At 40.0% G+C, this 15,557-nt stretch overlaps 2 protein-coding genes across 12 annotated transcripts in view; one reads left to right on the top strand and one right to left on the bottom strand.

Annotated features, from left to right (window-relative positions):
* Positions 1-13,692, bottom strand: part of COL4A6 (collagen type IV alpha 6 chain) — a 314,655-nt gene extending 300,963 nt beyond the window's left edge. For all 4 annotated transcript variants that reach the window (XM_040468485.1, XM_040468487.1, XM_040468486.1 and 1 more), the window contains exons 1-2: positions 13,419-13,692; positions 13,173-13,224 (exon numbers count right to left, since the gene is read on the bottom strand). In XM_040468485.1, the coding sequence (XP_040324419.1) occupies positions 13,173-13,224; positions 13,419-13,429 (63 nt within the window). In that variant the 5' untranslated portion in view covers positions 13,430-13,692. The remainder of the gene's footprint in view (positions 1-13,172; positions 13,225-13,418) is intronic.
* A 1,435-nt stretch (positions 13,693-15,127) lies between these two features.
* The window catches only part of COL4A5 (collagen type IV alpha 5 chain), a 269,256-nt gene continuing 268,826 nt past the window's right edge, over positions 15,128-15,557 (top strand). For 5 of the 8 annotated variants that reach the window (XM_040468444.1, XM_040468445.1, XM_040468446.1 and 2 more), the window contains exon 1: positions 15,129-15,556. In XM_040468444.1, the coding sequence (XP_040324378.1) occupies positions 15,485-15,556 (72 nt within the window). In that variant the 5' untranslated portion in view covers positions 15,129-15,484. Of the gene's footprint in view, position 15,557 lies in introns of all 8 variants that reach the window. The other 3 variants (XM_040468447.1, XM_040468448.1, XM_040468450.1) reach the window with 1 other exon arrangement.

Raw genomic sequence — 15,557 nt, 5'->3', positions numbered from 1 at the left:
ATTCTAAATTCACTTTCTGTTATATTATTTAAATCCTTTTTGATCAGCTCATTAGCTGTTGTTATTTCCTGGAGATTCTTCTGAGGGGAATTCTTCCACTTGGTCATTTTGGATAGTCCCTGGCATGGTGAGGACCTGCAGGGCACTTCCCCTGTGCTGTGGTGTATAACTGGAGTTGGTGGGCGGGGCCCCAGTCCGACCTGATGTCTGCCCCCAGCCCACCACTGGGGCCACAGTCAGACTGGTGTGTGCCTTCTCTTCCCCTCTCCTAGGGGCGGGATTCACTGTGGGGTGGGGTGGCTTGTCTGGGCTACTTGCACACTGCCAGGCTTGTGATGCTGGGGATCTGACGTATTAGCTGGGGTGGGTAGGCAAGGTGCACGGGGGCAGGAGGGTCAGGCTTAGCTCGCTTCTCCTTAGGTGATCCACTTCAGGGGGGGCCCTGTGGCAGCGGGAGGGAGTCAGATCCGCTGCTGGAGGTTTGGCTCCGCAGAAGCACAGAGTCGGGTGTTTGTGCGGAGCGAGCAAGTTCCCTGGCAGGAACTGGTTCTCTTTGGGATTTTGGCTGGGGGATGGGCGGGGGAGGTGGCGCTGGCGAGCGCCTTTGTTCCCCACCAAACTGAGCTCTGTCGTCAGGGGGCTCAGCAGCTCTCCTTCCCTTTGTCCTCCAGCCTTCCCGCTTTCTGAGCAGAGCTGTTAACTTATGACCTCCCAGACGCTAAGTCGCACTCGCTGTCGGAACACAGTCCGTCAGGCCCCTCCGCTTTTTGCAAGCCAGACTCGGGGGCTGTGCTTGGCTGGCGAGCTGCCCCTCCGCCCCGGCTCCCTCCCGCCAGTCCGTGGAGTGCGCACCGCCTCGCCGCCCTTCCTACCCTCTTCCGTGGGCCTCTTGTCTGCGCTTGGCTCCGGGGACTCCGTTCTGCTAATCCTCTGGCGGTTTTCTGGGTTATTTAGGCAGGTGTAGGTGGAATCTAAGTGATCAGCAGGATGCACGGTGAGCCCAGCGTCCTCCTACGCTGCCATCTTCCAACCCTCCTATAGGTTTTTTTTTCAAAATTTTTTAAATATTTATTTGTTTTTGAGAGAGAGACACACAGAGACACAGCATGAGCGGGAGAAGAGCAGAAAGAGAAGGACACAGAATCCGAAGCAGGCTCCAGGCTCTGAGCTGTCAGTTCAGAGACAGACGCGGGTCGGGAACTCATGAACCGTTAGATCATGACCTGACCCGAAGTCAGAGGCTTAACTGACTGAGCCACCCAGGTGCCCCACAAAACAGCTATTTTGGTTTGGATTTTATATTGGGCATCATATGAAAAAATTTGTATATTATATTGGGGGTCATATGAAAAAAGTTTGGGGAGAAAAGGGTCTAGGGAAAATTTTGAAAAATGCTCTAGTTATTCTTTTTCTTCATCATTATCAACATCAACATGAACGTTATTATCTTTGAGCATGCTCTGGATATCTAGTTGCAGGCTAGGTGCTGGTAAGTATTTATGCAACTTAATCTTATCTCCAAGGCAAGGTCACATAAATCTTGTAAGTCTAAAATTAATCCTCATCTTTAAGGGATCTGCGACACTTACAAACAATTTAGAGATTCTAGGCATTTTCAATTGTCTCTGCCAACCCTCTTCCCTCTGGGTAAGAAAAAAAATGGTCATTCAAAGCTTCAGAGAGCAAGGAGAAATGCCACTTAACTTTTATTCCCTCCTCAACACAGAATCTGTCTCCCAAAGGACCATTTCAGCCTCTTGGCCAGCAGTCCCAGAAAGCCTGGTCTCTCTGAGGTAAATGCTATAGAGCTTTAAGGCCAGGGAAATTTCCACTGAAGAGCACCAACCGCCCCCCCCCCCAGTAGAAGTAAACCAAATTGAAAGATAATGGAAAACTAGCCCTATTGTTGTTAGACAAAGGGGAACTAGGACTTCAAAGATGCCTGAGGAGCTCCCTTGAGATGTAATCTTTACTTGGGACCTTGGTCTCCACAGTGGGTCACAAAGGTAGGGCCACAGAGGTAGAGGACTTTGGAGAAACTGGAACCAGTGTAACAATTCTACCTCCTCTTCTCCCCTAGGAAGCTTGAGAAAGGAATTCAACAAATAATTAAGCAATTTTCTCTAAAATGTCCCATCAAATGTGTTCACTACTCATTCCTAGCACACAGGAAGTCACAGTGAGTGATCAGAGAAGAATAACAATAGTAATAATTTTACAGCTGCTAATATATTTAGTGAATGGTCCTCAGGCCATAGTTTGTTCTGGAGTCTATATTTGAGCCCAGGAACATCTGGCTCCAGATTTGGAGTTCTCTATTTTTTGACCACACTATAATCCATAAAGGAAAAAAAAATTAGGAAGTAGACCTCCAGACTTAGGCATGGAACACAAAAAGAGCTTGAGAAAAGACACATACAGCTTCCCTAAATTTTATAAACCTGGAATGGGCAGATTTGTGCCACAGATTTGAGCCCACCATGCATGAAGTGTTTGTCAGTGCTGAACACAGAGTAGGTGGCCAGCAATAACTATGATGCCTATCATCCTCCATCTAGGGAAATACACCTTACCACAGGTATTAGGTAAATGCTCTGTGGAGTCAGGGAGCCAACAAGAGTGCAGGGAATGTCTAGCTCTTTCCTATTCCTCCAGCCTCCTCTTACACCATCCTTGCCTACCTCCCTCCACTTCTCCGACCCCCACACTGCAGCCACCCTGGCTTAGTACTTGCCATGGCCCTTCAAACGACAGGGATGACTACAGTGTTTGGCACATAGTAGGCACTAAATAAATACCATTTTGAAGGAAGGAAAGAAGGAAAAACAGAAGGAGAGACAGAAGGATAGAAAGGAGTCGTTTCAGATAAATATTCACTGAAGTGGGCCTTAAGGGAAGAATAATATGTCCATCTGCAGAGACAGGAGGAAAGCAGGGGATGAGAAAAGAAGGGTGTTTCAAACAGAAGGAAAAGCAGGAGGAGTGACTATGCATGGCATGTTGAGCCAACATCAAAAGTATAACTGTGATCTAAACATCAGTTCTAGAACAATAACAGCAGATGGAATCAAATGGGTAGGCAGGGCCAGATGATGATGGGTATAAGGAGCTTTCACAAACGTTGGAGTGGTACGATCATATTTGTGTTTTAGAATAAGGCCTTTGCTTGCAGAGAGGATGGGTATCAGGAAAGAAGGTAGGAGGCAGCGGAAGACTGAAACCAGAACAGTCAGGTCTGTTGTAGGAGTCCAGATAAGAGACGATAAAATGCCTGAATTAGAGAGACAGCACCGTATAGTGGGTTTTAACCCAAATGCTGCCATTTGCTGGATGTGTGATCTTGGATAAATCAGTTAATCCCTCTGGGCTGAAAATATTTGCCCTGTATATTTCACGGGGTCACTGTGAGCAGCTGATAAAATAATATTGAGAAAATACTTTGTAAACTTAAAGCACTAGAAATTATATGTCACTTTTAATGTGGTAGAAGAGGGAAAAAGAGATAAGGGGGACAACTGAGAAACAGAGCCAATCTTCCAGACATACAGTCTGTGGAGGAGAGAGTCTACTTTGACATCTCCCTTTTTCTCACCTTGTCATGTATCAGTTGTCAAAATTGGGGAATCCTTTTTTAGTTTTCCCTCAAGAATAAAAGAAATCAAGAATTCCTACAAGGGGGACAGAAGGGGAATTCAGCACATATGTTGTGAATGGTAATCTCACATATGTTATTTCTTCTTTTTTTTTTTTTTCAACGTTTATTTATTTTTGGGACAGAGAGAGACAGAGCATGAACGGGGGAGGGGCAGAGAGAGAGGGAGACACAGAATCGGAAACAGGCTCCAGGCTCTGAGCCATCAGCCCAGAGCCCGACGCGGGGCTCGAACTCACGGACCGCGAGATCGTGACCTGGCTGAAGCCGGACGCTTAACCGACTGCGCCACCCAGGCGCCCCCATATGTTATTTCTTCTAACCACACAGCACTCTCGAGAGGAAGATGTCATTATGCAACTTTTACTGATGACAAAACTGAGTCTCAGGAAGGTAAGTTGAGTTGCCCTAAGTCCCACAGCTAGGAACTGTTAGAGGGCAGAGGCAGAATTCAAACACAAGTCTGATTCCAGAGTCTTTTCTCTTCAGTGTTACACTATTGAAAAAGATTGCTATTTTGCCATCAAAGCAATTGTTATTAGAGTTAACACAACACTAGTAACTGTTAAGGTAGACAAGGAAAAGGCAGTTGTTGCAGGCCATTAGGAATAAATCTGCTTACTCGTTTGAAAGTCACTTGTTGATCACCCACTATATGGTTGGCGGTATCCTGGACATTGTATATGCAAGGCTGAACAGGGCAACACAGACAAGTAAGCACAGGACTTTCACGACTACATGGCAGGGGCTATAAGGAGGCCCAAAGAACCTTGGAATCTGGGGGGAAGGAAGAACACTTTCTTTCTGAAGAGGTCTGGGATGGTTTCATAGAAAAAATAACATTTTATCTGAGTATTAAAGATTGAGTAGGAGTTCCCTAGGTAGAGGAGAAAGTGTAAATAATGGAGCAAGACACTCCAAGTAAGGAGGACAACATATGTAAAAGCAAAGAGATAGGAAAGAACCTAAGGTAGTTTGGAAATAGAGAGTTCAGTCTGAATGAAGTGTAATGTACACTATGAGCTAGAGAAGGAGGGTTGGCAAGAAAAAAACCACACAGACATGAGGCTAGAATGGTAGTTGGGGCCAGATAATGAAGGCCCTTGAATGTGCTAATCTAGGGAGTATGTATTTTAATACTGCAAGAAACGAGAAACCAACAAAGGTTTGAAATGAGGAGATAACGTAATTGTATTTGCTGTTAGTAAAATAACTCTGGTGGCAGTGCAGAGATTAGAATGAAGTCAGCAGGTAGAAAAACTAGTTAAGAGGCTATTGATACATGATGATGAGATTTGTAACCAATAGAATATGAATGGAATAGCTAGATTCTACAGATTTTTGGTAAAACTAATGGAGCTTGGTGAGAATGATGGAGATAATGGGAGTTAGTGGCTGATTCTATAGTTTCTTGCTTGAAACTGGGTAAATAGTGATATTTCACAAAGATAGAAAAGAGAGAGAACAGCAGGTTGGAGTTTCATGGAAAGGATTGGAAAACAGTTTCATTTTTGGATACATTGTGCTGGGGCAATAGAAAATAATAATAGCTGGCATTGGTTGAGTGCTCTAGGCACTGTTTTAAGTGTTTTGTATGTATCAACGAATTGATATCCAAGTACAAGGGCTTACTAGGTAATTGGAAATATAGATTTGGAACTCAAAAGACATGTCTAAGTTGGAAATATAAATTGATAGTCATCAATGTATAGGAATCATAGTTAAAACTGTTGACGCAAGAAGAAGGCAAAGGATAAAATGCTGAGGAAAAAAAGCACCATTTTAGGACCAGAGAGTAATGAAGATTATAAGCTCTATGACAGCAAAGATCAGATCAAACTTGTTCATCACTGTGTCATCCGAGCCTGACATACTATTTAGAATATAGTGCTTGCTCAGTAAAAAATGTTGAATGAATCAAATAAAAATATCTGAGAAGTACAAGGATAAATAATGAGGCATAGTGTCTTGAAAGTTAAAAAAGTAAAGGTAGTTTCAGAATGATTGGAAAATGCCCAACACTACAGTAGAGAGATCAGACTTGTGGTTGCCAGAGGCAGAGGATGGGGGGAAGGAGAATTGGAAGAAGGTGTTCAAAAGGTATAAACTTCAGTTTTAAGGTAAATAAGTACTAGGGATGTAATGTACACACGATGACTACAGCTAACGTTGCTGTATGGTGTATAGGAAAGATGTTAAGAGAGTAATTCCTGAGAGTTTTCATCACAAAGAGAAAAACTTTTTCCCCTTTTTTCTTTTTATTGTATCTATATGGGAAGATGTATGTTTGCTAAACCTATTGTGATAATCTTTTCACAATACATATAAATCAAACCATCATGCTGTATGACTTAAATTTATACAGTGATGTATGCCAGTTATTTCTCAATAAAACTGCAGGAAAACCCAATAGATAAGTCAGATAGAATGAGGACTGAAAAGAATCCACTGGGCTCAGTAGTTAGGCAGCTATTAGTAACTTGAAAGACAGCAATTTTGGTGGAATAGCCTCAGTCTAGACTGTAATAGGCTTAGAGGTAAATGGTTGTGGACGAACAGTAGACAATAACCAGAAGTTTGGTGGTAATATGACTGAGAAGGTTAGAGTGATGGAGAAAAATAAAGCTATGTTTTTAATTATTTTTTTTATAATGGAGGAGACATTATAGTAGAACAGAAAAGAAATCCTAGGAGAGGGAATAATTAAAGATGGTAAGAGAGTGGATAATTGCTCTTAGCTAATTTTCCCATCACTGTTTTCCTTTGAGCATGTTTATCAGGTCTTTACATTTAGTCAGATTTTAAAACAAGTTAGAGCCCTATGATCTACCTCACTGGGACATATAGTCAGCTTACAAGGACTTGATAGTTTAATATAACATGGCACTTTCCTAATAAGTTTTTTCTATATGTGTATGTTCTGTCATCCATACAGAATAGGACAAGTCTATACTCCAAGCATGGTGGTGAAATTATGGAACTATTCACATAATTGGGGCAAGTAAAAACTAATACATATTGACAATTGATATTGATCTATTTGTTTCATTCTTTAAAAATTTTTATTCAATTTATGAAACTAAAAAAAAAAAAAACAGTTCACCCATTTCTCCCATCCCCTACTCCCTGCCTCTTGCAATCACCAATCTGTTCTCTGTATCTATGAGCTTGGTTTTTCTTTTTTTAGATTTCACATATAAGATTGATTATATGATATTTGTCTCTCTCTGTGTGACTTATTTCACTTAGCATAATGTCCTTGAGGTCCATCCATGTTTTGGCAAATGGCAAAATTTCATTCTTTTTTGGATTAATAATATTCTACTGTGTGTGGGTGTGTAGCAAATTCTTTATCCATTCATCTATCAATGAATAATTAAGTTGTTTGCATGTCTTGGCTATTGTAAATAATGCTGCAATGAATATGGGGGTGTGTATATCTCTTCAAATTGTTTTTTTTTGTTTGTTTGTTTTCTTTGAATAAATACCCAGAAGTAGAATTGTTGGATCACATGGTAGCTCTATTTTTAATTTTTTGAGGAACTTCCATACTGTTTTCCATAGTGGTCCCACCAATTTACATTCCTACTAACAGTGCATAAGGTTTTCTTTTCTCCACACCTTCACCAACACCTGTTATCACTGTCTTTTTGATGCTAGCTATTCCAACATGTGTGAAGTGATATCTCACTGTGGTTTTGATATGCATTTCTCTGAAGATTAATGATATTGAACACATTTTAATGTACTTGTTGGCTATCTGTATGTCTTTTTTGGAAAAATGTCTATTTAGATCCTCTGCTCATTTTTCATAGGTCTGCTTTTTTCCTTGCTATTGAGTTGTATGAATTCTTTGTATATTTTAGATATTAGCCTGTTACAAGATATATGATTTGTAATTATTTTCTCCCTTCCAGTAGATTGCCTCTTCATTTTGTTGATGGCTTCTTTTTCTATGCAGAAGTTTTTTGTTTGATGTACTGCCACTTATTTATTTTTGGTATCCAATTCAATCATCTCTAAGACCTATGTAAAAGAGCTTATTGCCTATGTTTTCTTCTAGGAGTTTAATGGTTTGGGGTCCTATATTTAAGTGTTTAATGCATGTGGAATTAATTTTTGTTTATGGTCTAAGATAGTGATCCAGTTTCATTGTTTTGCATGTGGCTGTCCAATTTTTCCAACACTATTTATTGAAGAGACTGTCCTTTCCCCATTGTATATTCTTGACTCTTTTGTCACAAATTAATTGACCATATATACATGAGTTTATTTCTGGGCTTTCTGTTTTCTTCCATTGTTCTATGTGTTTTTATGCCAATACCATACTGTTTTAATTACTATAGCTCTGTAATATAGTTTGAAATCAGGGAGTGTGATGCCTCCAGCTTTCTTATTCTTTCTCAAGATTGCTTTGACTATTTGAGATCTTTCATGGTTCCATACAAATTTTAGAATTGTTTGCTCTATTTCTGTGAAAGATACCACAAGAATTTTGATAGGGATTGCACTGAATCTGTGTGTGTTGCTTGAGTAGTATGCACATTTAAACAATATTAATTTTTGTCTATCCATGAACACAGAATATGTTTTCATTTATTTGTGTCTCCTTCAATTTCTTTCATTAATGTCTTACACTTTTCACTGTACAGGTGTTTCACCTTCTTGGTAAACTCATTCGCTGGTATTTTATTATTTTTGATACACTTGTGCATGGCATTGTTTTCTTATTTTCTCTTTCTGATAGTTCTTTAATAGTGTAAAGAAATACAACAGATTTTTTAAGTGTATTAATTTTGTATCCTGCAATTTTACTGAATTTATTAGTTCTAACATTTTTTTTGATGGAATCTTTAGGGGTTTCTATAACAATATCATGTCATCTACAAAAAGTGACAATTTCTTCCTCTCCAGTTTGGATGCCTTTATTTCTTTTTTGCTTAATTGCTCTGGCTAGGACTTACAATATGATGTTGAATTATTTCATTCTTATATTAAGGAAGTAACTAGGGAAACAGCATATTTTGCTCCTGTGATCTGGCTGGATCATTAGATTCTAGTATATAAGGGCATATTTACTGGGGACTCCATGATATGCCTAAAATCTAACAGATTATTTGTATTCGTAGTCAATACAAATGCCCTCATGCCTGAACAAGCCTTAGAAAGTGACAATTTGTTTATTCTAAAATCCAATTGCATAAACAGGGTTTCTTTTTGTAATGTCATAGATTATTTTGGCAGTCTAGTGAAGCCTATGGACTCCTTTTCAGAATAATATTTTTAAATGTATTTGGGGTGCCTGGGTGGCTCAGTCTGTTAAGCGTCCGATTTCAGCTCAGGTCATGATCTCACTCACGGTTTGTGGGTTCAAGTCCTGCATGGGGCTCTGTGCTGGCAGCTCAGTGTCTGGAGCCTGCTTCAGATTCTGTGTCTCCCTCTCTCCCTGTCCCTCCTCAACTCATGCTCTGTCTCTCTCGCTCTCAAAAATGAATAAACATTAAAAAAATTTAAATATATTCAATAAAGCACATGGGATTACAGTGGAAACCAATTATATTGAAATACAATCATCAATAAATATAATAAAACAAATTTGTGATATGTAATTATATATCTGTTTCTTTAGTAACACATTAAATACTAATATCTAATTCCCCTCCTCTCCTGTCTTGAAATGTTTGTTTTTGATCTGTCAATAATGTAGCCACATTATCAGTTATGTGTTATCCATTCATGTAGTCATTTGAAGATTCCCTTGATGATGTACTCATACATATGTATCAGTATCCCCAGTCATCCCAAGAGATATATTCTAGGTGTACACACACATATACATGTTATATATTGTGATTATTCATAACTATCTGATATAGGTTATTTTCTAGAAAGTATAGCAAAAGACTACTTTAAATTTTCATGCTGAGTAAATGAAAAGACCAACCATCATCCACAGATTGGGAGAAAATATTTGCAAATTATATGTATGGCAAAGGACATGTATCCAGAATATACAAAGAACTCTTACGACTTAATAATAAGAAGACAACCCAATTTTAAAATGGAAAAATATTTAAATAAACATAAATATAAATTTTTCATATGACCCAGCAAATCTATTCCTACATATCTACTCAAGAAGAGTAAATTGTATGTCCACACAAAGATTTGCATGTTAATATTCATAACAGCATTATTCATAATAGCCAAAAACTGGAAAGAGCCCAATGTCTATTAACTGGTGAATGTATAAGCAAAATGGGGTATATCCATAATGGAATACCAATATTAAATGCCAATATCAATAGAGTAAAACACTGATACACGCTACAACATGAATGAGCTTCAAAAACACTATGCTAAGTGAAAGATGCCAAACAAAAGATTACATATTATATGATTCTGTTATATGAAAAGACCCAGAAAAGAAAAATATATAGAGATAAAAAAGTAGATTCATGCTTGCTTGGGGTTAGGGGTGGGAATGGGGATATGACTGGATATGAAGGATCTTACAAAGTGATGAAAATGTTCTAAAACTGGATATGGTGATAGTTGCACAACTTGGCAAATTTACTAAAAATCATTGAATTGTATACATAAAATGGGTGAATTTATGGTTACAACTTTAAGGAAAGAAGTTTGTATTTCAATCACACCTTGATTTGAATGTGGCTAAAGGCATTTTGCCTATGCTCTTTGCAGAAGGGAATAGCCAGACGTATATTTTCTCCCCTTTGCATCTTCTCCACCCAAATGATTCTCATTAGGCTTTGACTTCAAATATACTTGCTTGTATTAGAGCTACCCATGAAAGTAGATTTAGGGTAAAGTGGGACAAAAAAATAAGGACCCTGACTACTTTGGGCGCATATTTTAACTGCTGGTCATGTTGGCCTATTATGGCGAGACGTGAATCTTTGTAGTCTTTTCTTTAAAACGATGCAGGTACATGCAGATAATAATTTATCATTAGGTATCTTATCTTTTAAGGAATGTAATGACCACCATTGTCTGAGAAAGTGAAATCCTAGAAAGTTAGAGACTATGTTTAAATAAATCTTTGTGTGCTGTGCCTCAGGAACTTAATAACCAAAACTGATTATGGATATTCTGAAATCCTAGGCTCTATCTCATTCAGATAAATTGTGCCAATATTTCACCTCAATGAAGATCATCATTCTTTTAAAAGAAGTTTACAGAAACTCATTCTTTAATCCCAGGTTTTAACATTTAGCTTTCCATCCCTTTAAATAGCACTGCTTTATAAACAAAGATAACTCAAAAGCACCTAAAAGACCCTATCTCAAATGCTCACCAATATTATGTTATTGGCAACTTAACTCACAGTGAACAAATTTTCTTATAGAGAACCACAACTTAGTTCCTTGTCAGCCTAGTTGTAAGTTATTTTTCATTAATGTTAGTCAAACAAGGTACAGAGAATGCAAAGATCTAAGACCACTTGAAAGGTGAAACATCACAAACCCAGAGGATAAACTGGACTTGAGAGGAGGAGATGAGACCATCCAATATAGATGAGAATCCGGTACAAAGAGTAAAAACAAATAAGAAACTTGTCCTCAGAAAAGTCACCTTTTGAGAACTTATCTTGTGACTCTCCTCTTCTTCTTTGCCATTTTCCACAAAATGAAAACAAAATAGCTTTACACTGTCAAAGATATTATGCAGGAGTAAATAGCAGTGAAGGAAGCAGCTCTGGACATAAGCAAGGTTAAAAAAATATTGTCAGTGTATCTCAAGGTTTATTTTAGTCTTACCAGGGTCACTCACACTGACAGAAGGTGACACTGTTAAACAGTGACACAGAATCTAAAATCCACACACCAAAGCAGGGCTTGATTTTGGAGACATGCTTAAATACTTCTAAGAATTAAGGCATAATCCTTCAGTGACTTTTAAGGAGATCAAGTGATGAGATGCAGTGTTTGGGAAGTCTCCAGCTATCTAGAATGATTTGTTAATGCCTTTTCTCCCAAAGTGCACTGAATACAATCAGCTAGAGTCTGAAAATAAAGGTTTTGCTGGAGGGTATGCTGCCCAAGCATAACATTTTTACAAGTGGCAAGATTCCCAAATTGTTAACTAATCAAAACGTGGCATTTTCAATAAATGTAGTATTGAGTCTCAAGGTAACACATAAGTAAACTTGTGTACTGGAGGAATCAGATGGAGAAGTAGGCAGAACCCTAGATCAATACTTCTGTTTACAAAGTTTAGAATTTACTTACATAGGAGCTGATGTTCTGAGTTGGGGGGCGGGGGGGGTCTCACAAGATGTTAAAAGTCAAGTATTCTGGCATCATTCTCTTTTCATAAGAGAAATCATTTCACTTCACTCTAATATTTTCTTAAAGATATATGCCAGGACAAAGTAATCCTTTTTCCTCCCATAAACTATTAGCCAATTTTATTGGGTTGCATTAAGTATGGCTCTATAAATAGTATTTAAAAACATTTTAAGTATTAAAAATACAGCCAATCATTTTAAATTGTCAAAACCTACAAAGTAAATATTTGGAATATATATTAATCTGTCATCTACATAGTGCGTAACTTTGGCTATTAACAGTTTATTAAGTAGAGCAGTGGTATAGTAGTTAATAGTTGGAACAACTTCATATTTGAACTTAACAGCTAACTTTATTTCTGCCAGCATAAACAGCTACTGACGCTGGAAAACAGCAGCATCTCTGACTATTTGGGTCATTCCACCTTTGGTAAATTATCCTAGTAATTACATTTGAGGTCTCTCCACTTTCTGGGATCCATTAAACTTTTCTTGACCAGATGTCTACAGAAATTCCTCTGCCTGCAGTTCCTAGCTGATTTGATGGATGATATCTAAACAGCCTATAAGATGTTAACTTTTAGATTTTTTTTCTATTCTAAACACTAACTTTTAACTTTTTGATAACACAGAAAACCAGTGGAAGGAAACATCAGACAGAAATTGAACACCATTAGTGGTATTAGTTCAGTTCAGGTAGTTAAAGAATCCAGATGTTTTCATCTGGTACTGTCAAAGGACTCACAAGCAAATACTTAAGCTTAACTTCCATAATTTTCAGGACACTTTCAATTCCCACTCCTTGTGCTCTCCTCCCACTCTCAAACCTGTGTGCCAATTCATGTTCTTGTAGAGCAGGGAAAATTACATTTCTTCCTCCTTGGAGATAGATGCAGAGAAAGGCATCAGATGTCACTCCTCTTAAGTCGTCTGGGAACAGGCTGGGAAATGTGTGCCTCTTGTGTCTTCTACTTTTATTTTCTCAACGCGCTACGAAGTTTTGGGACAGAAAGATGCCTGAGTCCCAAAGGCATACGTGTGACACTGCGCTATTCCTCTCTAAGAACCTCATTAACTCCCACTAGAAACGAGAGTGATGTGAACTCTGCTTCGCAGTGCAACCTTCTGTAACCCCCTAACACAAACACAAGTGGAATGGAGAGGGGGTCAAGGGAGGAAGAGGGAAAGGGGTCAGGAGAAGAGACTCACCGCTCCGGCCAGTTCCTCGGTCAGGCACAACGTAACCAGGAGCAGCCACAACCTGAAACAGGAGGAACGGTGAGTAACATGGGCTCTCTAGGCTCCGGGGTCCTATGTCTGTCCATAGCCCCCGACCCTTTCTTGCTGCCTGCCCCCACTTTCTCTGCAATGACATAAGTACAACTACAGTCCTGGCCCGGCAAAGTAGCTCAAAGTGGAAAAGAGGGAGGGGAGCTCGGGGCAGCAACAGCTCACCCAGGGTGCATGCTTGCGGCTCCTCCGGAGCTGGGTCCCGGGAGACTGCTAAGCGGCTCCACAGCCCAGGCTCATCAGGGCTCCGCTGATGCTCGGCGGCTGCTTCCTTATTCGGTAGGACGGGCTTGGGGGGAGAACTGACTCACTTCGGAAGAAACTAAATTCAGCTTCTAGATAAGACGTGCCCCAAAGGGAAACACTCAGCGGTGCCCGCTACAACTTGCCGCACTCAAAAGATAGTTCCATACACCAGGAGAGGAAGGAATGGAGGGGAAAGGGGCGGGGCTGTCTGGTGTCAATCATCCCCCCCTACCTTGGGCAGCCGGGTGTCTTTCTCACTTTCAGGCACCTCTGCACATAACATTCCCACGCATCTGCATAGTTTTCATGCACAGGCCCATAGAGACCTATAAGACTAAGATCTAAGCAGCTATGCAGCATACACTTCCATAAACCACTGTTAACCATTACACATAAATAGATTTACGGCACAGGACTGACTTCTACAAATGGGCCCCAAACTGCACTTGCACACTTGGCCCAAATGCATACAACACTCATTCTAATTGATTGTATATACTAAGCTCTAATTGATTGTATACTAAGCTCTTGGGGCTGGCGGTGGTGGTGGTTTCTGGAGTTGGAAATCTAGCCAAAATGGAGTAGAACCTAAGGATGAGAGGGCCCCCATGAATAGGTCCAAAGCCTTGAAAGACTCCCAAGTGACAGATTCTAGGGTCTGAGATAACAGAAATGTTCTGAAGAATTCTTGGGCAAATCTCCGAAAGATCTTCCCAGGAGTCCACACAAAGTATTTTCCGGGCCTGTTGGTACTTTAACCAATCTGTAGATCAGGATTACGAAAGTAATGTTTATTTGGGAAACATCAGTGCAAATGCCATTAACTCTATATAAACGTTTCCAATTGGTGTTTGTGTTACTTTTAAAGGCAACTGCAAGAAAGTTATTTAATTCCCTGTACTAAATCCTTCTGAAACACAACCGCAATGAGAATCAATACCTTTTACGTTGGTTCAATATAAAAGGTAAAAATTATGGCATTTAGCAATGCAGTTAAATAAAAATATATGACTATATTACAATAACATCCAACCATATGATAATTACTAATATCTCCTGAATGCGCCTCAATCTTAGATGTATATAACACGCATAAAGTCTTCACATACATGAATGTTCATTTTCTTAATTCTTCGGTTATAAGAATATATTTAATAATATAAATATACTTATATAGTTCTAATATTTTCACATATTCTGTTGTATGTAGAAACTGTCTTGCGAGCAGGTGTAAGGCAAAGAGCACCAGCAGCCCCGGGAGCGGCGACCAAAATTTCTTTCTAGCCATTAACAATAAAAGACACACTTCCTCCAAGATCCATCCGCGAAAAAAATAGTCCCAGCTAAGGTCTACTTGTAATTGGCTTTGGGGATCTCACGAATGAGAGTGGGACTGGGCAGGGAAGAGTAATGCCAACGGAAGGTGCAAGTGAACAAATAGAAAAGCTTCCCGGTTGGACTTACGGTGCTCGGTCAACTGGCCTGAAAGTTTCCCTCCCCCAAATAACTGAGCGTCACTCCCTCGCAGGTTGCTGGTGCAGGCTAAAGCCGGGGCGGAGTGATCCTCAAATTCCCCAGGGCTGGTGGGGAGGGGGCGGTGCGGGAGGAGAGAGGGAGGAAAGTAGAGCTGTGGGACCTGCGTGAAGAAAAAGTTTGCAAGTCCGGACAGAAGGGAAAAGTGCTCCCGAGAGATCGGCTTTGGGGAGGGGAGGGGGCACCCAAGAAACGTCTCCCTTTTTTCCCCCCCCAATTTAAAAAAATTATTTATTATTATTATTATTTATTATTATTATTTTTTTTTTTACCCCCGCTCAACTCTTAAAAAGCTTTCGTCTCACCTAAGCCCACGGGCCCAATTGGGACACCCTCGCTGTCCGTCTCCGACTCCAGCTCTCTCCCCATAAACCCTCAAGATTATGTCAGTTGGTCCGAGCTAGCCAGGGATCTCGTGCGGGTGCTGAAGGAGCTGCGGGAGCCGGAGAAGAATGCAACTGCGTGGAATCAGCCTGGCTGCCGGCTTGTTCTTACTGGCCCTCAGTCTTTGGGGGCAGCCTGCAG

Source organism: Herpailurus yagouaroundi, unplaced genomic scaffold (assembly GCF_014898765.1).
Source record: "Herpailurus yagouaroundi ecotype Mexico unplaced genomic scaffold, PumYag 67700, whole genome shotgun sequence".
Classification (NCBI taxonomy): Eukaryota; Metazoa; Chordata; class Mammalia; order Carnivora; family Felidae; genus Herpailurus; species Herpailurus yagouaroundi.
The sequence above is the reverse complement of the archived record's forward strand: the minus strand, read 5'-3'. Positions and strand labels throughout refer to the sequence as shown.